This window comes from Haliotis rubra, unplaced genomic scaffold, assembly GCF_003918875.1.
Source record: "Haliotis rubra isolate DU_JTF1 unplaced genomic scaffold, ASM391887v1 Scf392, whole genome shotgun sequence".
Classification (NCBI taxonomy): Eukaryota; Metazoa; Mollusca; class Gastropoda; order Lepetellida; family Haliotidae; genus Haliotis; species Haliotis rubra.
The window spans coordinates 226,196-251,338 of record NW_025767071.1 but is presented as its reverse complement, the minus strand read 5'-3'; the positions used below and the strand labels follow the sequence as shown (position 1 = coordinate 251,338).

General features: G+C 39.5%; 2 protein-coding genes across 3 annotated transcripts in view; one reads left to right on the top strand and one right to left on the bottom strand.

The window, feature by feature from the left end:
• Positions 1-3,016, bottom strand: part of LOC124286826 (60S ribosomal protein L35a-like) — a 41,434-nt gene extending 38,418 nt beyond the window's left edge. Inside the window, 1 exon segment of the mRNA XM_046723266.1 lies at positions 2,930-3,016. The gene's annotated coding sequence lies outside the window, so the exon portion shown is untranslated.
• A 120-nt stretch (positions 3,017-3,136) lies between these two features.
• The window catches only part of LOC124286823 (dynein regulatory complex protein 9-like), a 129,632-nt gene continuing 107,625 nt past the window's right edge, over positions 3,137-25,143 (top strand). For both annotated transcript variants that reach the window (XM_046723263.1, XM_046723262.1), the window contains exons 1-2: positions 3,137-3,282; positions 22,452-22,592. In XM_046723263.1, coding sequence (XP_046579219.1) covers positions 22,452-22,592 — 141 coding nt within the window. In that variant the 5' untranslated portion in view covers positions 3,137-3,282. The remainder of the gene's footprint in view (positions 3,283-22,451; positions 22,593-25,143) is intronic.

The window sequence follows — 25,143 nt, the reverse complement described above, 5'->3', positions numbered from 1 at the left end:
AAGTCAAACTTGTTGCCATGGAAACGCCAAAAATATTTTATTCAGAATTCCAAAACTACCAAAAGGCACCAGTACACCACCAGATCTATCTATGTGCCAAGTTTGGTTAAGAAATAGTGAACAGTTATAAAGTTCAGCTCAGGAAAAGTGTACTACCACCAATTTCAGGCTAAGTCAAAACTTGTTGCCACGGAAATGCCAAAAATATTTTATTCAGAATTCCAAAACTACCAAAAGGTACCAGTACACCACCAGATCTATCTATGTGCCAAGTTTGGTAAAGAAATAGTGAATGGTTTTAGAGTTCTGCTCCGGAAAAGAGCATAACCACAATTTCAGTTAAGTCAAACTTGTTGCCATGGAAATGCCAAAAATATTTTATTCAGAATTCCAAAACTGCCAAAAGGCACCAGTACACCACCAGACCAATCTATGTGCCAAGTTTGGTGAAGAAATAGTGAACGGTTTTAGAGTTCTGCTCCGGAAAAGACAAATGTGCACGGACGGACGGAGTCCATTTTAATACCCCCCTGCAAAACGCGTTGCGGGGGGATAAAAAAACAAGTTTATTTAGAATACAGCACCACAAATTTTAACAAGAGTCATCAGAAGATAACATATCCCCCCGGCCCCCACATCTTTGAAAGAACAAATCATCTGACAGTTACATAAAAGTCCAGCTTGATTTTAGACTAAGTGCAAATCGTTCCATGGAAATCATGAAAAAAATAAATGACAAAAATCTGCAAACAGCAAAAGACACCACTTCAAGATCTGATTCACATATCTGCCAAGTTTTGCTGAAAGATATTAAGAAGTTTTCCAGTAGTTGTATACCGCGGATACGCAATTTTTTGCAAGCACCAGTTTGAAATATTTTTCTTTTTTCACTAATATGCTCATATTTATTTGTATTACGGGGTGCTGACGTGTTATGTTTTGTGTATCATTGTATTTTGTATTTTTTAAATTTAGTAAGAATATGTTACACCGGTCAATATTATATATATTCGATTATTCGCAATTTTGGTCAATGTAATTATTTAAATTCTGTAAATATATTTTATATTTCGGTTTCTAAGTAACTCTTAAGTCTAAATGATTTACCAATGTGAACTGACATACATATATATATTTTTTTCATTCAGTAATTTGCACCATTACATAGAAACGTTTTTTTATTAGTACTTTATTTTTCGAAGTGGTAAAAATGCATTATACTGGACACGTCAGTCATGTTTGTGCCGGTTTGGTCAATGCATTCTATTTATTAAGATTATTTCAAGGGGTTAGGTACGTTAGGGTTAGGGACCTAATCCAATATAGTAGGTACATGTCTGGTGTAATATGCGAGTACCATTTGTTGTTTTTCCTTTTGCATTTTAATACTGCCGGTTCGGTCAATGCATTCTATTGATTAGGATTATTTCAAGGGGTTAGGGTTAGGGTTAGGGCTGAGGGTTTAGGGTTAGGGACCTAATCCAATATAGTTGGTCCGGTGTAATACGTGAGTACCATTTGTTGGTTTTCCTTTTTGCATTTTAATACTATTTTTTCACATAAAAACGGGAAACCAAAAACGTCGCAAATACACTATGAAATGGTTTAATGTAGAATTTTAGGCTGATGGAAATTGGCCTGAAATTTGCACTCAAGCCTCTTTCAACGCAACATAAATTTTGTTCAGTAATGCCCACCCTCGTGCCGTCACTACACATGCTCATGTCCCCCTCGTTCCTTAGTGCGATTCACATTATCCTTACAGTGTTCCCTACATCACTTTACTGTCACAAAATCACTGATTTATATAAAAGCGTGTCATTCATGCATGCACCGTGAAATCTACGTCTGACGCCCTGACGTTAACAACCCTTTTCAGTTTGAGGCATATCGGCTCATTCCACGCCACACGTTATTTTGCAGATTACAGAATGGGACGAGTGTGCCAAATGGCATCGGATCCATTCGGCACATTGTCCGTAGATTAAAATCATGAGACACCAAGTCTACCCATAACCTTCGTAATTGTCCATGACCTATTCGACTCTTTCAGTTCATTTCCGCGACGTCACAGGAATGACTCGATAAATTTGTACATTGTGTAACAGTGTGGACGTAGCTCAGTCGGCTAGCTGTTGAGCTAACAATCCGGTCGTGGGTTCGCATCAGACGGGTTCTCACTAACTGGTTGCTTGTCTTAATGACACGTGACCTACGGCAGAGATCGTCCTCGCGAGAAGTTGTGGTGTGGTTCCAACTAATTTTTAATAATGGTAGGGGAATGTCACATGACAAAACATTCAATTCCTAAAATAACATGAACTATTCACGATTTAGGCCACAAGTTCACCAGCGGGCAACATTCTACAAATAGTCCTGTTTTCGATCAAGTGATGACCAGGCTCATTTGTTTGCCATTTAAATATAGTTGGATCTAGAGCTGCAAGGAGAACATGGTTTACGAGATTCTCCTATTTCTCAGACCTTTTTACGACAACATGTGTGATGTCTCAAGTGACCTGTGACCTACGATACATAAGCTGTGTCACTGAAGTTTCTCAACCATCGACCATCCATGCATTTTGTGACTCGGAAATCCGAACCATAAGAAATTTAGTTGTGGGATGCAAAACATTGACGTCATACTACACTTGAAATATGACAAACAAAGAAGTTGTGGGATTCCATGAGATATAGTAGTCGGGGTATTTTTCGAACTCCAATGGACTCCCGATCAGAAATATCTTCCATTTCTCTTTTACCATCTGACAATCCATCAATGATCGTTTCACGCATGAGGCATCAGCTCAAGAAGGTACCGTAATGAATAAATACATGTTTCCAAGGAAACGTCCGTTTCAACATAAACTACGATGAAATTGACTAAAACAGAATTTATTGACATTATATTCGACTCTCAAATACTCACCTCACACACACACACCGAGAAACAGCGGAAAAGGAAGTGGGAGACGGTTCGGGCCAAATTAAATATGTTATATCAGAAAATAATAAATTAAGCTTTTCTTTTTAACATACAATATTCTGATACACATTATCCACTTTAAAACAACTCTGCTTGAAATAATTGTTTCGCATTTTAAATATCCAAACAAGGGTTCGACTGCGATACTACAGTGGAAACACTTCCTGTTATTCGTTGGCAACGGTAAACATTCTGCAATATAACACGAGGCAGTTCATGTAAATGAATTGATCCCTCGTGTGACATGAACTGAGGCAGTAACACTGGAGCAGACTGAGGACTCAACATAGTTCAAGGTAATATATCTTCTCTTTAAAGTATATTTTAGATTGATGGTACACGATGATTTGCTGTTGTTGTATAAATTGTTCATCACTCATTAATACCCTTGCGATATATAACTTCGATCACATAAGCAATAAGCTAACATTCGCGGAAATCTAACTGATAAATACCATTCACGGGTATCTTACCTTCATATAGGTTTATTCAAGGTTTCAATGTCCAAAATTGATAGTAATTCATTGTGCGAATATCGCACGGCGTGCCCGCCATTGTCGATGTCAAAACAGTGTTGCTGGAAGTGATGTCACATAACTTCGATCATCTGATTTGCTGGGCTGCAGCGGATAAGAAAGTATGGAAGGCTCTTGTCGTCAGAATTATCAATCACAACGTCCACAGTTATTTCAAGTTAATTAAAATTGTGAAATAACAAGTTTTCCAACAGAACGGCAAATAAGTGATGAAAAGTCACAAATTTACATACATGTTTGAACACTGAGAAAATAGTCACTCATCGATCTCGTCGTGACAGGGGCACCAAAATTCTGAGTGTCACCCCAGAGAACGAATTGGGGTACAGTAACGAAGATGTACCCAGTGTTGACACGCAGGGTGACATCAGTAGATTTCAGAGCAGACTTCTTAGCACTGGTTTTAGTTTTGGAAATGCTGACCCTCTTCTTTGGTGCTGGCTTATCAGTTTTGTGGGAAATGATCTTTTCCAAAACGCTGTCTTCTGTAATCGCCTTTCCCCCGACCACTGCGCTCAGAACTTTTCTTTTTTTAGTTGGCAAAGATTTCTTTGAGAGAACATTTTCATTGTCTTTGAAGAATTCCTCTGCATTTGTCTCATCTCGTTACCTAGATCCCTGCTTGTTGATTCCACTGACTTCATTGGGAGACATCCCAGAATCACTAACTGGCGATTTATAAACAGTAGACGGCACAAAGTTGATCGTAGCTGTTGCCGATTTGTCAAAGGAATATATACCACACTTCCTAAATGAAGACTGCAAATTTGCTGGTGTTAGTGCGAGATTATATGCTCTACAACCCAGTTCACACACAGATGCATGGTCCCGCATATGTTTGTTATTAATCTTGGCAAAGGGTCCAAAGCAGCCAACATCCATAGGTTGTAATACATGGGATGTATGTGCCAGCAATACAAACAGGATTATGTGATTATCACGTGCCCAGTTGATCAGAGGAAGAGATACGTGTGACTTATGGCCATCATATAGTACAAGTAGTGGATAATCTGCAGAGGCGCGACAGCATGTTTCAAGAAATGGTCCTGTAGGTACTGCTGGAAAATCTCGCTGTTTGACCAACCAGAATCACTAACAGTGCCGGTTGATCCAGGTGTACATCCTGTCATCAGTTCATCGCGCATCCGTTGCCCTTTGAAGACAAAGTATGGTGGAATGGATTGTCCAGAAGCACTCCCTCAACCAATAACGGTTGTTGTACTTGATCGAGAGGATACAACTGCAACTGGTGTAGACTGGCTGGATGAAATGACTGATGGAGGAGAGTGGTTCTCGACAAGACCTTTCTCGTCAACATTGTAGACACGATGAGGGCTGTTCTTCAAGTTATATTTATTCATAATGTGTCCAAGCTCATCGAAGTAATATGTTACAGTTTCTTCAGATTCTGCTTTCGCCCGCTGTAGTTCTAGTGAACGTGGTTTCTTCACACGTAGGTCAGGCCATCTCTTCATGAAACTGTAAAACCACTGAAGTGATAGAGGCTTGTCGTCATTTGACTTCTTTCCCAGATGAATGGCAAGATCTGTAGCTAGAGTGGTAACTTCAGCTCGAGTGTACCCATATCCTAAGTTGGCCATAGCATCAATATGTGACACCAATCCCTTTTCTTCTTCCATAGACAAAAGTGGGTCCCGTCCAACTGTACAACAGTCAATCGAAATCTTGCCACTTATACGATCATGGAGTGTTGCAAAGGGAACGGAGAATGTACCGGCAGCTTTCCTGATAGCCATGCTATCCAAAATGACAGTGTAGGCCATATCAAGTGCTTCAGACAAATATTGCCTATATTGACTTCTCCCAGTCTTTTCTCCATCAAGCAGAACCTATAAAATAAAATTATACCAACCTGCATTCCTTTATTACTCTCATGAAACGTACGAAATTTATGTAAAAAGAGGATAAGAGATGGCCCTTCTGGGCTTCCATAGTTTTAAAATTCGGCAAGAGCTGCCGGACCCAGGTCACGTGACTTTTATAGTGACAAGGTAAACAAAGCAGACGATGGGTCTCACGAAGATATACTTCATGTCATTACGTAATTATTTGCATTTTATATGGGTCTAAAAAGTTACATTAGTGATCTATGATTGGTTATGTATAACTTGTAGTATATTTGCAATAACTTATGTTGGTTAACTTGACACGAAGCATATTTCGGTCCAGGTAAAAACAATCGGTGTCGGCAGAAGATCAAAGCGCCAGGTAATGTCATATCTCGTCTGGTACCGCGAGAATACCGTGCACCTAAGCACATCGATCGCAACACGGCAACTAAGGTCTCTAATTTTTTGTGGTTTACCTGACTTAACATGCTGGTATACATCATATTTACCTAGAAATATAAGTTTTATTGACTATGAGATTCTAATGTTGCATTATGCCATACTGTTGACCTTACCGGCGTTCTGACGACATCGCTTGCTGTCCGGTAATGCTGCGCAGTAACTGATGCGCATAACATCCAGTTGGAGATCCGAAGTATGGAAGCGTGTTAGGGCCAGATTATTTTCAAAAATCACTTCATCAATGTAAGGAAGAGTGTTTCATATTAAATCCAATTATGAATAATGAAGAAAAAGGTTTAAAAGTCTGAAGAAAACGAATTTTCATAAAACTGTCAATTTATCTGTCAATTACTGTTATTTACTTACCTTTAGTGATTAAAAGCCAGTCCCTTATAGAAATGTCCCGATTTCAAGCGTAAATATGGTAGCAGACAATGTTTACCTCGATACGGAAGTACACTATTACAGCTGCGCAGAATTACCAGACGCACGGAATTAGCGGACTCGCTTGTATAGTTGACTGATGTTTAATCATCATTTCTGTCTCAAATAATGTGACACACAATCGCAACTCGTTCAGTTTGATCGTGGCTATCCCGATTGCCTCATTTTACCCGAAAATTGAAGCAGCATTGTATCATCACTGTATTGCTATTTTCTTACTATGGCACGCGGTACAAGTAAATGACACTGTCAAACGTTTACTTAGACAAGTAACGAATCTAAATAGTTTTAATGTTAAAAATAATTCAGGAATTTCATTAAGATTAGTTATATCATCATGTTATTAACCAAAACATCTGAAACTTCTATTCATTTGGATACAAGGTAACAATAACATAACAAAATACTTTTTTGCCACCTTAAAACATGACATACAATTTGCTGCCATGTGCAAGGTGAAGTTGCATAAAACGTCACTTTCTGTTATAGTTTTAGGACGGAAATTATGCAAATGACCTTATTGTTGTTGCAGGATTACTCTTGACGAAGAAGTTTTGATTCTTGCAAGATGCAATGGCGGTAGGGGTCATACTAGCTTCAAAATATTCCAGAAGTTACTGCAAAGCTGAATGCTTCAATATTTCTAAGATTAGACATGATATTCCAATGAAATAAATGACTTTTTCAAGAGTGATGAATATTTTTTTAACGTAATTTGCATATGTAAACAGTTTTCAAGTGCCATGATAATAGAGAGCCTGCAATAATAAAGAGTTCCAGTGTGTATGTATGTATCCCCCGATGATGTCACAATGTACGCCCAAGGAGAAGGAATATAACTCAGCTACACTTTTACTGATCCAATGAAAGCCAGCTCACATGGCTGGAAATCTTTGTGGATAAGAACACTATATTTTTGTACTATTTGGTTCCACCTGAGGAACCAAACTATTTCAACACAGCAATCAACATTGAAACCGTATAATTTTTAGTATCATCACAAGTCATAAGAAATAATGAAATAGTCTTTCATTAAAAAAGAAGTGATAGCAAAAGGATCGCCCGAGCCAAAGGATCAATCACCCTGACATATGTTGCATCCTTATAAAAGAGCACTAGCCTTAACATCAAGTGAAATTATGAAAACTCTTGCATTATTTGATCAGAGGTTTGATTTCTTCCACCATGTTAGTTCCCGATTTTGAAAGTAACCGTCAATGAATATGTCAGCCACCAGAAATAGTTACGCCAGCCCCAGCTTTCACCAAGTTTGAGGACTATTTTGGATTCTATGCCAAACAACAAACTGATAAGACTAAAATAAAACTGTTCAAAAAGTGATTTAGATATGCATCACGCCATATGTAAACTAGATACGCTTATAGAGGTACGGTAAATTTTGCGAATTTCATAAAGATGTGTTTAGTCTCGCACCCGGATTCCTTATTCTCGCTGTTCAGCAATTTGTCCCGACATACAGCGGCTATCGCCTTTGGTGTACTTGATTAATACTGTTAAAGATAATTCCACTTTATCTCCCTTTCCAGTATGAACAATCTTTAAGAAATACAGTTTGCTCCACCCCCATGTATGGTGTAATAAAGTACAGTTTTGCCCTGAACTATTATAGTTAAAGTTTGGGGATGCTCTACATGGGGGGAAGAGTGAATTGTATTTTTTTTCTAAGATGCCAAATTTAATACTTACTGACAATTAATCTAAGGCACAAAACAAATAGAAAAACAACAGTGTCGGTGACCTAAGTTAGCAATCCTTCTTCAGGGCTAACTGACATGTTGTTCTACTGACGTGTCTGCCCCCTACATTAAGACTGATGTTACCAAGAAACAAGTGACAAACAGTTTGAAGACGGTTTGCGTTCAGGTTAAATATCTTCACTTCATTATTTAAATTAAATCTGAGATTATCATATACCATATGAGGCCAGATGGCTTTGTCAGCGAACATTGTTGTTTCGCTGTGTAATTGTGATTCGAGTTGAGACATCTTTATCCGTTGAAAAAAGTTAAACATTCTTTTTCCAACATTGATGTAATCCGAGTGCAGTATACGTAACTGCAAACCAAGAAACAGGGTGCTACGGAGTAGGTGTACTGTAGGAGACTGTGCTATGACAACTGACCTGCATCGTTGCATCTGTTACCATGGGTACGAGGGGCAGACGAGAATGACATAGTGACATCAATACAGTGTAACATAATGCAAAAAGTGTACTTTAATGTGGATAAAGTATTGTTGGCGCCTTTGATCTTTTAGCAAAGCATCTTAGAATCACTAATGAATAGTTATAATCCACTTTAAATTAAAGTTTAAATGTGGCAATATGATATATAAACAATGATTATTGATCAAACAAAATTATAACATTATCAATAAAATAATAGGCAAACATTGTAGTATTTAAAAACACTACTATTCAGCTCTTATCAGAACATCATAACTGATTAATTATTAAGCAACTAAACATCATTGTCAACATACAAATTCACTGGAACACAATTGGTACTGATCATGTTATCTGACTCGCAGGTGGTTATGATACACTTCAAGATCAAGTTTTATTCATGTCAACAGCTTGAAGAATCAGTGCTTGAGTGTCAGGAATTTCAGAGCTGTTTGCTGCTGGTTTTTCACAATCCTGTTTTGGCATGTAATTCAGGTCTGTCTACTGACACATCTTGTTTTTCTGATGCTGTCAGCACCAAGCCAGGCATGCTTGGATGGTTACATCGAAATAGAACTGAACTTGAATTGAAGCATGGTACTTTTTTCTTTTGTATGTACATTACATAAGAGAAAGATATAAATAATATTTAGAATTTCTAAACAATATATGCTGTAATAAGATTGCCATTATTTTAGTGTCAAATAATCAAAAATAAGTTTAAAATCAAAATTAAATATCACCTGTCATTAGTGAAAATTTATAGATGTCAAGAAATCTTGGTGAGGAACTTTCACAAAGGAATGATCAGTAGTTCCAAGTCATGAATGCTCAATTTCTCAAATTACCTCCAGCCTCTCACCCCTCCCCCCACACAAACACACATTATATCACCTTTAACCCCTGGGTGCCACAGGGACATATATGTCCTTCCCCTTCAACCCTCAATTTGAAGTCCAATAAAAATGAAAATATCCTCGCACACAAATACACTTCACAGTTTCGAATTCTGCGGGAAATTCCCTGTTACTTGATTCAATCCACTATTATTTTAGACAAAGCTCAAGTGCTGAAAATGACCTTTCAAAATAGGCTTCATCGAAAATGTCGCCATTTTTGACACAGTAAAGCGTTATTTGTTGTATGTTTTGAAATATGAAAATCGGATAATTACTGGGAGTATTGTGTTTCAAAAATACAGTTTTACATGAAATCGCTAATGATAATTCTGAAACGTTGCCGATAAAACTAGAATCGGTTGGGATGTTTTCGAAAATACACTTACATGAACGCCGTAGAGCTCTTTCCGCCATATTGGATAGTATTTACAAAATCACGTTTCGCGAAGGCCGGTATTGAGACGCCTATCACATCGCTCGAAAGACTGCTCTTGTTTGAAATGTAAGCAAAGAGAAATTCCGATTTTACACTGCTTAGCATCTTCTGAAATTTTCCAACATTCAAACGTCTATTCATTGCTTGCAATGGCTCAATACCTTTGGAATATGCATGGAAAGAGTATCACAGCAAGAAATAGGAAATTATAAATAGATTCAATGCAATGATTTGATAATTCATAAGAAATTGTCAAAGTTTCCGTGTAGCGTGATGCCATGACTGACGCAAAATCATGCAGAACGACAGCTGTAATTATTGGCATTTTTTTACTTCTTCTCTTACTTACAGTGAAAATGAAAAACCATAACAATACACAGATAGTCAGAATCATTCTGATTACTTACATGTCATATTTATGTACAAACGATCCCTGAATCAATCAATCAACTCTTCGTCCTCGCAAAATCCTGTGTATCCTTGTCAGCAAAGCCGCCATTTTGTAAGAAATAGGTCATCGGTAGTGATGTCATACATCAACATTGTTGTACATATTATGCAACTTCTTTGAGGTGAAGGTCGGTTGAACAAGAGTAAACACAATCGCCCAATCCTTCCGATTACGCTGTCAGTACAGTGATAAATCTACAAATTCAACTGCCTGAGTCCCGGGACTCACTGAGCTGAATAACTATGAGTCCCTCAGAACTTTTATGAGTCCTTAACAAAAATTAATGCCACAAATATTATTCAAACTGGTTTATTGTTACTATAGGTTGCACAGGTGAGTCTGACCGGTCTGGGATATTTCACAGAACAGAGCTGGTAGTACCTAAATCGTAACAAATGGAGACTCTTCCATTTTAACTTGTAGTTCATACCCTATCACATCAGACACAGATGTTAACAGATCACTGGCAGTGGTTGGAGAATCATAGTTGAGTTTACCTTCCTTGAGAATTTCAATGTCTTCGTTTTCAAATTCATATAAAAAGTCAACAAAACGTTTAAACTTGTCAGTGGGATGTTTTCACAAGCTAACCAATGAACAGATTTCATCAAGGCGACAGCTGCTTTGTCTTGTTTTTCATACATACGTGCAGTTGCAACCTGGAAATCATCACAAAGTTTTGGAGCCTGAACGGACAGTTTATTATCCCTATGATGAGATGTCTGGTCGAAGTTATATTTTAAAAATTTCTGCATTTAGCATCTTGTGTCATACCATTTTCAGTACATAGTTTACAAAATATTAAATCACCTTCCCTGTCATAAGTCAGCCATAACCGATGAGTATTCAGCTAACCTGACTGAAATGCCCTAACTTTGTGTTTTCTGTCTGTCAGTATCTATCAGGCGGCATGTCGACTGCTATATTATAAAAATAACAGCAGGGCTCTACATGACCTTTGACAAGCAAATGTTTTCTTTTACTAGAAAAAAAAGAAAGTTACTAGCCAGACCCATGTTATTTCACTGTAATATTTTGTGAATAAAGTTCTACAATTCCAACCAAAGTTTTGTTTTATTTCTTCACTCTGTTCAGTGATTCAAAAACAAATTACATCAAAAGAAATATGCCAACTGGAAGCCACTTTAACAAGTATGAACACAAATAGTAACTGTCTTATTTTAACTATTAACATTGAACGAATTATATCATAAATGTCATCATATTTATAAATGAAATGATTCATTTATATGATTTCTTTTCCAGGACTTGAGATTCAGAAACTTAAACAGCAGAATGACATTCTATTTCAGCAGAACTTTAACCCTGTCAAATGTCACTTTCACTTTCAAATTACATGCAGATAGATTTAACAGTTGTTCAGCTACTGACTAAAGCTTCCTGCTTTTCTCTAACTGGTACTGAGAGCTCAGATTTTGTCTTCACACTGTGGATTCAGAGTCACAATGTTCATTGACCAATCAGTTTGTCTTGAAAAACCTCATTTGCATATCGCTTACCTCCCTTAGCGTGTTTGTGTCTACAGAGTGTAAAAACTAGGTTAGTAGTTTTGCACATGCTTGAGCAATGAATGTTGGGATCTCATTTGCATACCGCTTACCTCCCTTGGCGTGACCTAGATGTCTATTTTTGGAAACGCGGAAATGAACTTAATATCATGACGAATGAAAGCTGCGATCGTTTTAAAAATACTGTGTACTTATTAGCTCACGTCAATTATTTGAGAATGGAAGTTAATCTACGAAGATTTAGCCATGTATACTTTGATATTGCCTCTCCACAAAAATATAATAATTTTGCGTTTAGTTCAGATACTTTTTCATGAAACTGACTTCAGTATCTACATTTAACCTTGTTCAATATCATATCATACGTTCATATAGGGTTTACGGTGTTTTATTCTTTTGAAAGTTTTTGATTGTTTGAATAATATTTACATAAGAAATTGACACATTTAGTGCAGTTCACCATATTCTAAACCTTTACACAAGTGTTAGAAGATCAAACGTAACCATAACTGCAACTACTTAAGTTCCTATGATGTACACTATTCAATGCATTTGGACTAATATTGCAGTTTCATATGAACAGGTTAATGAACGGCGATTTAATTCAACCATATAAGTAAAACTGATAATATTTAATGAAAATGATTTATATATGTTATGAAATGTATATGCACACATACAAATAAGGAATGGCCTTGTTCATTGCATATTTTTGTGTCGTTTTATAGACAAAGCAAGGATGAATAATGATTGGCCAGGTGTGCGTTTGTCGGAAACGTTTCATGATTCACTATATTTGTTTTCGATAATATAATCAATTCATATTCGATTAAAAAATATTGAGATGACAGGATATCAAACTCTAACTATATTTATACGAAAATTGTTTAAAAATATGTAAACCATGTCATGTCTTAATTTGGACAAATCTTACATCCATATTCTAATATATAGATTTTTCCATATCCTGATTCATGCTTAATTGCTTGTCTCCTTCTTCTGGCGAACTGTAGTGGAACACTTGAATCCCCCTTTTGAAGTTCCCTTAAAAAAAGCGTACGTAAAATCACTCACCCCAATAGTCTCCCTTTACCTTCTCTTTTGGCGCCAAAAGTTGGTTACATGATAAGCCATGCTTGTCACTCTCTCCTTCTTCGCCCTAGTGGACGGTTGTGAGAGTGCCTGGGTCCCCTATACAGCATCCTTTGAATTTTAGGCTTTTATACTAAATTAAGCTGTATAAGGGCTTTAGCAAGGATTTACCAGCAATATGGTTTGAATTTTTTTCTTAATTTGTCCATTTTTCACGTTGCTGACAACATGTTTCAACTTTTTTACATTTCATGAAGACTTGCATTTTTTGCAGGTTTCGATTGTCAGCTGCTGATCCGCATTCTTTATGTCCTAACTGCACTCCTATATGTTCTTCCAGCTTTCGCTCTAAATTTTGTCAGCATTTATCTCCAATTGAATTTGGTAATTATTTATATTCTGTTCATAGACGTGCCAAGGACAGGTTGAGACGACAATTGCAAGTCATGTCTCAACAGGGTGAATGCGTAAATTACCGTGGGTTGTTGTCTGCCAAGGTACATCGTTCCATTGAGCTGCCGGTGGCGTCTTCAGAGCTGAGGAATGGGAATTCCCGGCCCCAGGAAGAGATCGTCATCGGTTCAACAACCCTCGTCGCAGTCTAAGAAGACTAGGACATCGTCTGCTGTTAAGACTAAGCCGTCTTCAGACAAGTCTGCAGTCAAGTCGTCCATGGGGGCAACGAAGAAGTCAAGGTCCTTCGCCGCAGATATCAACCCATCGGGTGGAAGCAGACGTTTACGATGAGCCGCGATCCTCATTCCTGAACGCAGTCAGACTTCTTATCCACGCAGACTGCAGATACCAGAGAGGACAGGCAGTCCTTAGATGACACCTCAGCACTGTCAGATGCGGTGTCATCGGTACAACAACACCAGTTATCAGTGCAGACCTTCAACCCAGGCATCTTTATGCAGCAGTTTACCCAGCAGATGATGGACCTGATGGAACGGAGGTTCGCACAGGAGAAGGCTGCAGAGTAGCAGACGACGAATCTGCAAGGAGGACGAGCAATGTCTTCACTTCATCGGGATGAGGGAAGCAACCTGTGTGAAGGAAGCGTTCGTGAAGGGAACGTTCATGAAGGAGGCAGCACTCGTGACGGCACTCGCGACGGCACTCGCGAAGGCATTCGCGGAGGAACCACTCGTGAAGACACTCATGGAGACAACAGTCGAGAAGACAGCATCCGCGAAGGCATTCGCGAAGGAAGAAACAATTATGAAGAGGCTCCTGCAATAGAAGAGGAGCATTCGCGAAGGCATCGCAGATCATCCTCATCCTCAGACTCAGACAATCATCGGAGACCTGCGCGAACGTCCAATAGAAGAGAGTATACACCTTCGCGAAGGCATAAAGCTCAGGATTCAAGGGAGGATCTTTACAGGGACAGATCACCTTCGCGCAGGTCTTCAGGAAGGTCTTCATGGTCGTCACCACGCAGATACAGATCACCTAATGCATCTCCAGGAAGGCACTGGTGCCTTCGCGCAGGCTTACACATAGATCTCCACCTAGAGATCAGGACCAACGGCAACGATCTTCAGAACAAGACACATCTAAACCTGAAGATGATGGGGGAATTATTTTCTCCGATACAAAGATTAAATCCTGCATGGCTAATGGTTTAGAGCTTGCATCACCAACTAAAGAGAATAATGAAGCATACACATACATGATGTCTAACGACGATTTTGATATGCTGACTCTTCCACCCATAGACCCTGTGTTGGATGTCCCAGACAAACTCAGCTCAGCCTTCAGGAAGGCAACGAAGTATCAAAGTCAAAGTATGCCACCTTTTAATGCCAAGAAATTTTCACTACAGCACATGGAACCATTCATGAAGGCCCCAGAAGTAGATGAAAACTATAAACTCATCAATGACGCCTGCATCAGGACTTATAAAGTGGAGGACAAGAAGCTAGCGCAACTAGACACAACCACTAGATGTACTTTCTTTGGATTAGCCAGATCAAGAGCCATCAACAAAACCCTGATTGCGAAGTTTGCACACTCAACATCTGAAGAAGATCGGATGATCTACTCAGCCTTACTGACCGAAAGGAAAGACCAACAGTTCATGTCAGAACATTTAGCATCTACATCGGCGGGATTAATGCTACTAAGAAGACAAGATCTACTATCATCTTGTAAATTGAGTGAGAAGTTCACCAAACCGTTATTCAGAGCTCCATTGGCAGCAACGAATATCTTCGCAGGGGAGATTGAGGACGTGGCAAAAGAAGTTATGAAGGAGTCCAGAGAAGTCATGATGATCAAGTCCATCGATACACTGGCCAGCGTTATCAGACAGATATTGCAGCGCTACTCTGGCAAATCTAAGTTTGCATGAATTCAGAGAGCTAGAGACAAGAAATATGGCACTTCCAAAGGATATAAGGATTCTTTTCGTTGCTCCACCGGAGCTCCCAGAGGTAACCCCGGAAGAGGCAGAGGATTCAGAGGTGCCAGGAACTTTAGACGTTGATGGACAGGGTCGGAACGACTGGAGTCTTCCACCCCCCCAAGCCGTTCCCATACAACCCTCACCAGTGGGTGGACGCCTACAACATTACTGGAAGAATTGGGGAATTCTGCAAGACGAGTATGTATCCCAGATACTACACAGAGGATACAAGATAGAACTACAAGCAGTTCCACCTTTAACAAGCACTCCTCAGATGTACAACTATGCTGCCGATCAGAAGGAGAAATTACTCGATGCTATTACAACTCTACTCGACAAGAAGGCAGTCGAAGAAATAAAAATCGTCACAGCTGGTTTTTACTCCCAAATTTTTCTAGTTCCAAAGAAAAATTCCAAGGAAAAGTTCTGACTGATTTACAACATGAAGAAATTAAACCAGGATTATCTAAGAAGGCCCGCAAGATTCAAAATGGTACATCTTCCACAACTCACATCCCAATACATCAGGACTCAAGGAGATACCTCCGATTCCTATTCAACGGACGTCACTACCATTGGAAGGTACTACCGTTTGGAATATGGTCGCCCTCCCCTGGTTGTTTACTCGAGTGACAAAGCCCATCATCAGTTACCTACATCATCAAGGTCTACGCAGTGCGTTTTACCTAGACGACGGGATTCAAGCTTATCAAGATCCCAATCAACTCAGACAGCAACTGACATTTACAATCAGGCTACTCATTCAACTAGGATGGTTAGTAAATCATCTCAAATCGGAATTGGAACCTACACAGGATCTACAATGCCTAGGAATACGAATCGTCACTTCAACGAATCGATTATTAGTTCCGGAGGAACGTTGGACCAAGATACAACTGATGACATCACAAGCACTACTCTCTCCATTACCACTACAAGAGTGGCAGAGTCTACTCGGTCTCCTCACGTCAGCGCAAGACATGACACGCAGAGGCAGATTACTTTTGCGCCCACTACAAGTGTTTGTGAACGATCATCTAGACCCTCTGGATCCTTTCATCCTACCGAACGAACTGGAACCATACCTATTATGGTGGGCACGGAAGTCGAATGTCTGCGCAGGAACCTACTTATCAGAGCTGGAATCCAACACCCATCTCTACGCAGATGCGTCCCTTCAAGGATGGGGAGCTCACTTAAACAACAAATTGGCATCGGGGAAGTGGTCGAATCAGGAACAAAAACTACACATCAACATGCTAGAGTTGAAAGCAGTTATAAACGCCTTACTACACTGGTCCAGCATACTAAGGAACGCTCAACTGATGATCCACACGGACAACTCCACAGTGGCGTTTTACATGAACAAACAAGGGTCAACAAGATCAAGGAGCATGTTGGACCTCAGCTTTCAACTATTCAGCATAGTAGACAACCTGAACATCGACATAAAAGCATCACACATTCCCGGAGCCAGAAATGTGATAGCAGACGCCCTATCCCGTCCAATGAATCCATCACCGACGGAGTGGATGTTACATCCAGAGGCGTTCAGGGACATCATTCGGACAGTAGGATCCCCACTGGTAGATTTGTTCGCAACCAAGTTCAACAAACAACTACCAACTTTCATCTCTCCGGTTCCAGAACCTCAAGCATGAGCAACAGATGCTCTAAGCATATCTTGGGAAGGACTAAACGCGTTCCCTCCACCAGCGTTAATACCGAAGGTATTACAGAAAATCAAGGTGACAAACAAGTTACAACTGATTTTGGTCGCGCGTTATTGGCCATTGAGAGAGTGGTTCCCCAACCTCATACAAGATCTAGGAAAAAGTGGCTTCCAAAGTGGCCAAATCTACTGATTCATCCACAAACCAAGCAAGCACACAGAAACCCAACAATGTTTCAGCTACACGTATGGAGCGTATCACGACTTGCTTGAAGAAAAGAGGATATTCCACCAGAGCGGCCAAAGCAGTAACTTTAGCCCTACGTAGATCAACCCGTAACTTGTATGATGACAAGTGGCAAAGTTTTGAGAAATATGCACGGAATAAAGGCTTCACTGCGATGGAAGCAACACATCCTCAAGTGGCGGAATACCTTTGTCATCTCAGACAGACAAAACGATTAAAGGGATCTACACTCTCTTCATACTTAGCGGCCTTGAGCACAGTTATCACGATGAAAACGGGTATAAAACTGACCAAAGTACCAGAGATACTGGCACTACTACGCTCCTTCAAGTTGGAAGACCAACAAAGGAAATTCTAGGCGCCCGCTTGGGATCTCAATGTGGTTTTGCAGCATCTTACCGGCGAAGATTATGAACCACTAGAAAGAACATCATATAAGAAATTAACTCATAAAAACACTGTTTCTCGTAGCCCTAGCAACAGCGGCAAGGATGTCAGAAATTCATGCTCTAGACTTCGAAAGAACAAGATTTGACACGCATCGTGACACAGTACATCTGGGATTAAGATGGGATTTTATAGCAAAGAATCAACTGCCCGGTCAACCAGACAGACAATTCCATATCCCAGCACTTTCGTCAATATTAGGACTATAGGATACTCAAGATCTATCCTTATGTCCAGTCAGAGCTTTGAAAATATACCTACAAAGGTCGAAATTGAGGAGATGAAAATTCAAGCACCTTTTCATCCCTCTATCTACGGAGACACCTACAGAAGTCTCACGTACGACTATATCAATATGGATGAGAGCCGTCATATTGAAAGCCTTTAAAGCAGCAGGACTTGATCCTCCACGAGCATCCAATCCTCATGAAGTCAGAGCACTGGCATCAACACTATAGTTTGGCATGAAATGCATGTGGACCCGTTTTTTTTTAAATATCTCTTCATCCAATGACCCAATCGATCTCAAACTGTGCAAGTGGATGTTTTGTCAGACTACCTAATCACATTGTAAATCACCGATTTTATGCATTTGTATTCAAGAATCTGTCTATGTATCTGTCAACAAAATAAACAGCAGAACGCAGACTGCTTGCAGAGGGAGGGAGCCAATGACCTGTAACAGCGGCAGTGTTGGGTCATAAAGGTCAACGTTCGTCAATGTAGGTCAGCTATGCACGTGACAGGTATGAAGAGGTGTCACAGGTCGTGAATAGGGTAAGGTGGGTGCCAACTGTTAACCATCATACGGAGTTTGTTTCTCTGAGTTGTTCAACATTAACCACAAAACCCATTAGTGAGAATTATTCTGTAGGTTAAAATCTTAAAATTTGTAATGTTAATGTCATATTTTGTTTATGCAGTACCTAAGTGGAAATGCATTTAAAGAACACAGAAAGTATATTTACACTAAATCATTAATCGGACCACCTATGGTTAGAACTCAACAACTCTTAAAGCCCCGTTCCCTCGGACACAAGCACACACAATCATGCACACTTATTGAAGAAAAGATAGAATGAAGACAAAAGTGTTATGTTTTGATGTCGTTCATATTCCAAATTAAGCAATGCATTTCTAATAGCTTTGAGCATATAGATAGTTAATATTTATATTTTCATGATAATTTTATGTGAAATGAGTGTTTCATGTTACACTATAAGTCGTTGGAATTAGTCAGTGTTGTCATTGTTAAAAGAGGTTATATTGCTTTGAGCATATCTGGCTGGATACTCTTATTATCTGTAAATATAATAACAGAATTAAACTTCATCAAGTTCACTCCATTCTTCCACAGAGGAGTCATCAGTGTCCAGACGAATGACAACTGGATTAACTGTTTGCTCCTTCAAGCCATCTTTGAGCCAGTACTCTTTCTCCACCTTCTTGACATGTTCAACTCATGCATGCCAGCGTGCAATGTCAATGTCACATAGCAGTGTTGACAATGTGCTTGACATCATTCAACTTGAATGATTGATTTTTCTGGGCCACTGTACTTTTAAGGTCTCCCCAGATAAGTTCGATTGGGTTGAGATCACAGTGGTACGGTGGTAATCTCAAGACCTTATGGCCGTGTTGGCGTAGCATGTTGTCAATGTTATATGTGGGTGGAGGTTTGTTAGGTCTAATCAAGGAGTACAACTGTGGTTTAGTGGCCTTAATTGAAAATTGTATATTGTTATTTGTTAGCCATTAGTGCATATCTGACTTCTTTGTATTGGAAGTTGGGCACCTATTGTTTGGATCTCGAACACTGTGATAGGGAGCATTGTCCATGACAACAAGACTTTTGTAAGGCAGAGCTGGCAACAATTGTTCCTCAACATATTGTGTGAAAACTGTGCTCTTTGACCGAAATACCAAATCACACCCAGGTAGGAATCCATAGTGGGAACCAGCACGAAGAACGATTAAACATTCACCTTTGCCTGTTGGTATTTTCTTACCATCACTGGGATCAGTGGGTAGCCACTGTCTGGCAGCAGTATGGTTTGCATTGACCCAGGTCTCATCCAGATATATGGGTTCGAACCCATCCTCTCTTGCCTGCTTAATTTCTCTCAGATAGTTACACCTTATTTTCACAATATCAGATCTCTCACACATTACAAGTTTCTGGTTTGCTATCCAAATTTGAGCAGTAGTTTGCTTAGCATAAACCTAGAAACATTAATGTAGTGATCCTCTGCAAGGATGTGTTTTAACGTTCTTGTGGACAGGTGTTCATTTCTAGCAAATAGCCGGCGAATGACATCTCTGATGGCCCTGATGTCAAAAGAATCTAACTTTGGATGCCTCCCTTTTTGTACAAAGTTTTGTTTATTGGTTGTTGGTTTAGTTTTCACAATTTTTAGCACGATGTTCTTTTTCATGCCAAGAGAAAAAGTTGTACGTTTCATGTAATCCGACACTTTATAAATCGGTTTGCTACGTTTGCTCTCTTTTTAAAAAAAATTCAACACATTTCTAATCAAACGTTTAGCATCATCTGAATAAGCTTTCATGATGACAGCTAGAAGTAGTCAATGTGAATGATCCAAACGGTCTATCACTGTGCAGTGCACAGGTAACTATCATGAACTGCACATGCATTTACCTTTATGACCCAACACTGCCGCTGTTACAGGTCATTGGCTCCCTCCCTCTGCAAGCAGTCTGCGTTCTGCTGTTTATTTTGTTGACAGATACATAGACAGATTCTTGAATACAAATGCATAAAATCGGTGATTTACAATGTGATTAGGTAGTCTGACAAAACATCCACTTGCACAGTTTGAGATCGATTGGGTCATTGGATGAAGAGATATTTAAAAAAAAACGGGTCCACATGCATTTCATGCCAAACTATAGCTCTGCATGGAAACTGCTCCATCTCGACAATAATGGAGGGCTGCCTTTGGAGATCGGAGACGGTGTTTGCCAACCACTACCTCAGAGACATGGCTACAGAGGACGTCTCCGGCATCCACCAGTTTGGGCCCCTTGTTGTAGCACAACAATTGACGGTACTTCAAAGGCGCTGACATAAATCTCACCCTTTTGTCACGTGACTTGTAAAAGCCAACACTCAACAGAGTTAGGGTTTTAAAGTCCATGCGCACGTCTAGCACAGGCTAGCATGAGTGATAGACCCTGTACTTGTAAGGACTTACTTGTACATGAAGTAGGGTCGCTTCTCCACTTGATGCAAGCATCAAGAGATGGAGTTGCATAAATCCATACTGAATGTCAGGAGAAGATATTCCAGGATAAATCTGACAAGTTGTGGTCACCCCACTCATCAGAGGAAGCTGGAAGAAAGGACAAATGCCATTAGAAGTTCCCAAGGGGGGTATAAGGACGTAAATCAGCAGAGAATCCAGAGTGGCTTGACCCACCACCGGTTCCGTCGGATTCTACAAGCAATTAAGCATGAGTCAGGATAAGGAAAAATATGTAATTTTCTGAATATATAATTGATATTTTATACTTATCCTGACTCATGAGGTCAGCCCTCCCAACCTCCCCTCATGGCACTCTGGTTTTCCCTGCAAATCCAAGTGTCGGGCTCGAATATACAGAGAGAGTGACAAGCATGGCTGATCATGTGACCAACTTTTGGTGCCAAAAGAGAAGGTAAAGGGAGACTATTGGGGTGAGTGATTTTACGCCCGCTTTTTTGAAGGGAGCTTCAAAAGGGGGATTCAAGTGTTCCACTATAGTTCGCCAGAAGAAGGAGACAAGCAATTAAGCATGAGTCAGGATAAGTATAAAATATCAATTTCATGCAAAATGCATCGAACAAGCAATGGCGTCAACTAAAATGTTGTGTTATTTTCAGCAATTTCAGATATGGCTACTACTCTGGTAATAACAATGCAAAATTAGTCAAAATACATCCACACAAACAGGAGAATATCGGAATCTAAGAAATAACTTATATATCAGATAGGGCCATCCAAATCACTATTTTGTGCTTTCACATGTTGTATCTGCTCACATTGGGGAACTTTGAATTAGAATAGTGTGGTTCACTGTGAACAAAAAATAACGAAAATATAGTGTCCGTATCTACAACAAATTCTCTCCATGTGATCTGAATTACATTGACCTAGTGTTAAGCATAATGGAGTTATGCCTCCTTATCATTATACGTATATGACCTCTCTGTCGTTGTTTGGGGTCATACAAGAAAATCCATTTTTGACATTTATTGCGAGTCATTTTTAATGTTGAGCGTATAACATTATGGGTAAACACATAAACACAATTCATATACACTTATGTCGTTCAGATATCAGGCTGTATTTTCTTCGCTCACACTTTCCGTAAAGATGCCAAATTTAAAGATTCGTAGCACAGTGCTTTTATAAGTGCACGATAAAAAGCGGAGAAATTTACTGTTTTTTAACGCATAACAACAAATTGAACAAAATTTAGCAAGGTCTATTTCTCAAACCACCGCGGTAGTTGCACTTATATTTATACCAACGGATAGGAAATTTAATATTCTACATTTCTGTGTAATTTTATAGCCGTACATAGATCCAGGACCATGTGAGCGCAATTCTTGCACAACGTTCACTTTTCAAACTGTATGAAAATGTGCGCCTGACAAAAAACTCGTCATCCAGGGGTTTAAATGTATATTTATACCTATTTCTGATAGTTCTTTTATTTCTGATAATCAATACATGTAATTTGAATATATATTGCATGTCACTTGTTCAAACTATGACCTAATGATTTTTGCATTTGTTTAGATGAATGGAACAGCTTCTCCAATGTTGGGTGGAGTGAGTGCTATTCATGTTGCCACTGTATTAGAGGACTGTGTGGATCAGCTTGCTGTCCTTGGACGTATTATGCCAGCATCTTATGAACTCAGACCTGATGTTAATGAAGTGAGTACAAATAAAGGTGAAGGATTATGATAATAGTAGGGTATTGTGTAAATTATTCAGCACAAGAATTTCTACTGCCATTAAGATGATCGTTTGTGAAAACCATCCTCGAAACAGTGTCATGAATGTACAGACATGAGCATTTATCAAGCACAACACACCATTTTTTATATGATCAGTTTGAAAACACGACATGTTGTCGTAGATGGTTTTTAAACCAAATTCTAGATTTAGAATGGTAACTGTAACATATTTCACTCCTTTTTAAACAGAACCAAAACTGAAATTGAAATTTGGTGACAATTTACTTGCAGTTTGAGAGGAATACACAAATCATGAATATCAGCAATGCTGGAAGGTATTGTCACCATAACTATGCCAGCAATCTGATTGTCACACAGTTCACAAATAACGATTGTTGTGATTTTATGACCCACCACACACTGGTGACCACATTGGTGCCTGGTCTCCACCTCATACTTGCAATCAAGTGTTGAATTCTCAGCATTGGAATGTTCTGCCATTCCTCATGGTGTGCCAGGTCAATTCCTGCAGATTTTGAACAGTATAATCTCAGGCTCCAACTTGACCAATATAGTAATGACTGTCAGCAATTTACCAGCTCATGGCTAGACAAATGCACGTCCCTGACTTCCGGGGTCCCCATTGTTACCTCCTCTCTTGCTTGTGGAAGTTGCTCCAACAGGGACAGGATGGTTTGCCAGTGGAGTAGCTCACTATTCTCACCAATGTTGACTACTGCCAAAGGATGTAGAGTATTTATATGCATGGTTTTTACTTCCTCTAGCATCTCATCATGCGACTTTACACAACGTACACACACTGTTCTTTTTCCGCTTGGTGGATCCCCTCCGGGCGACTGGACTGGTTCGGACAGTTTTGTCCTCGTAATTGAGCCCAGATTCGTCATAGTCGGGAATAAAGTGTTTCTCTTCTATGACAGCTAAAAGATACAAATATAAATCACTTCCACCACTTAAACCTAATTTACATACATATTAATTATAAGCCATATTAACTCACGTGATCAAAATTATGCCCATGACATACACACTTACCACCAGAATTATATACAATTTGAAAAGATACTCATCTCTGGATTATTAGATAGTCCTTCATCCAGAACGGTCTTTTACGAACTCTCTTCTCATGCCCAACGGTTGCTGAACCCTCCCCATTTTTCGTAATAGTCCCGTCAACAGATACATCACTCTACTCTGTCTCGGTATCCGGCTGACCATTTGCTTCCCCTACCTGGTTAGTTGTTACTCTTTGATCCAATGCATGACGTAACCTTTTAAGCCACACAGGAACTGTGCGATCATGACACATCTTCATCCAGTCATGATGCAGGACAAATGTCTTCTTCCGACCCCCGAGTCGGTAAAGTGCAGGAGAAAGGCAGTCAGTGACCAAATAAGGACCTTTCCATGGAGACTTTAGTTTCTCAATGATTCCAACTTTAGTAGATGAATCCAGCACGTAGGCAAGATCTCCTGTCTTGAAAGATCGTTGATTTAGTTTGATGTCATAAGCTCTCTTCTGACGATGTTGGACACTTCCTATTTTCTTTTTTGCTAGTTGGTGCACTTCCCTGAGAGTTTTGTCCAGATGGCAGATATAAGAGTTCTGATCCTGGTCCTGTTTGTTCACCTCCATCAAGCCAAACATGATGTCAAAAGGAAGCAAAATTTCCCTTCCAAGCATAAGCTTATTTGGGGTGAATCCAAGTTTGTCGACTCTTGGTTGCTCGCACAGCTTCTGCCTCCCAGTTGTGCTGCTTACCATCAGTGAAGCATCTAATTTTCTGTAGAATGATTCTATTATAGCGTTCGACTTGTCCGTTTGAGCTTGGGTGGTAGGGAGTCGTTCTGTTTTTTGTTATTTCCAACAGTGCACATACAGCTGCAAACAGGTTACCATCAAAATTTCTTCCTTGCTCCGTGTGTATCAGTAGATGGGCAACCAAAGTGGGATATAAAACCATCCACAGCAGTCCTTGCAATGGTTTCAGCACTCTGAACAAGGAGAGGGATACGATCTAACCACTTAGTAAATATATCAATGATCATCAGAATATACTTGTTTCCTGCTGTTGTTTCTGGCAACGGACCAATTATATCAATGTGAACATGCTCCATCAGTGTGCCCACATGATACTGACCCAGAGATGCTTTATCCTTTACATTAACCCCCTTATTTTGATTACAGGTAGGACAAGACACGACATACTGATCACACTCTGAAGACATACCTGGCCAGTAAAATCTTTGTTTTAAACCTAGCACTGTTTTTTCAACCTCAGGTGTCCTGCCTATTTTTTATCATGACATTGCTATAGAACATCCAAAACTAATGCCCTCGAAAACCACCAGCAACCACTGAGTTGAAGTAAGTTTTTCTCACTTATCCCAGAGAACCCCACTAGCTAGCAATAACCACGGGTAGGGAACCTTGTTACAGTGAGAGTGGAGTCTTTGTGATTTTTGTGATGGAAACTTTGCGATATGTGACAGAGTCTTTGGACTGA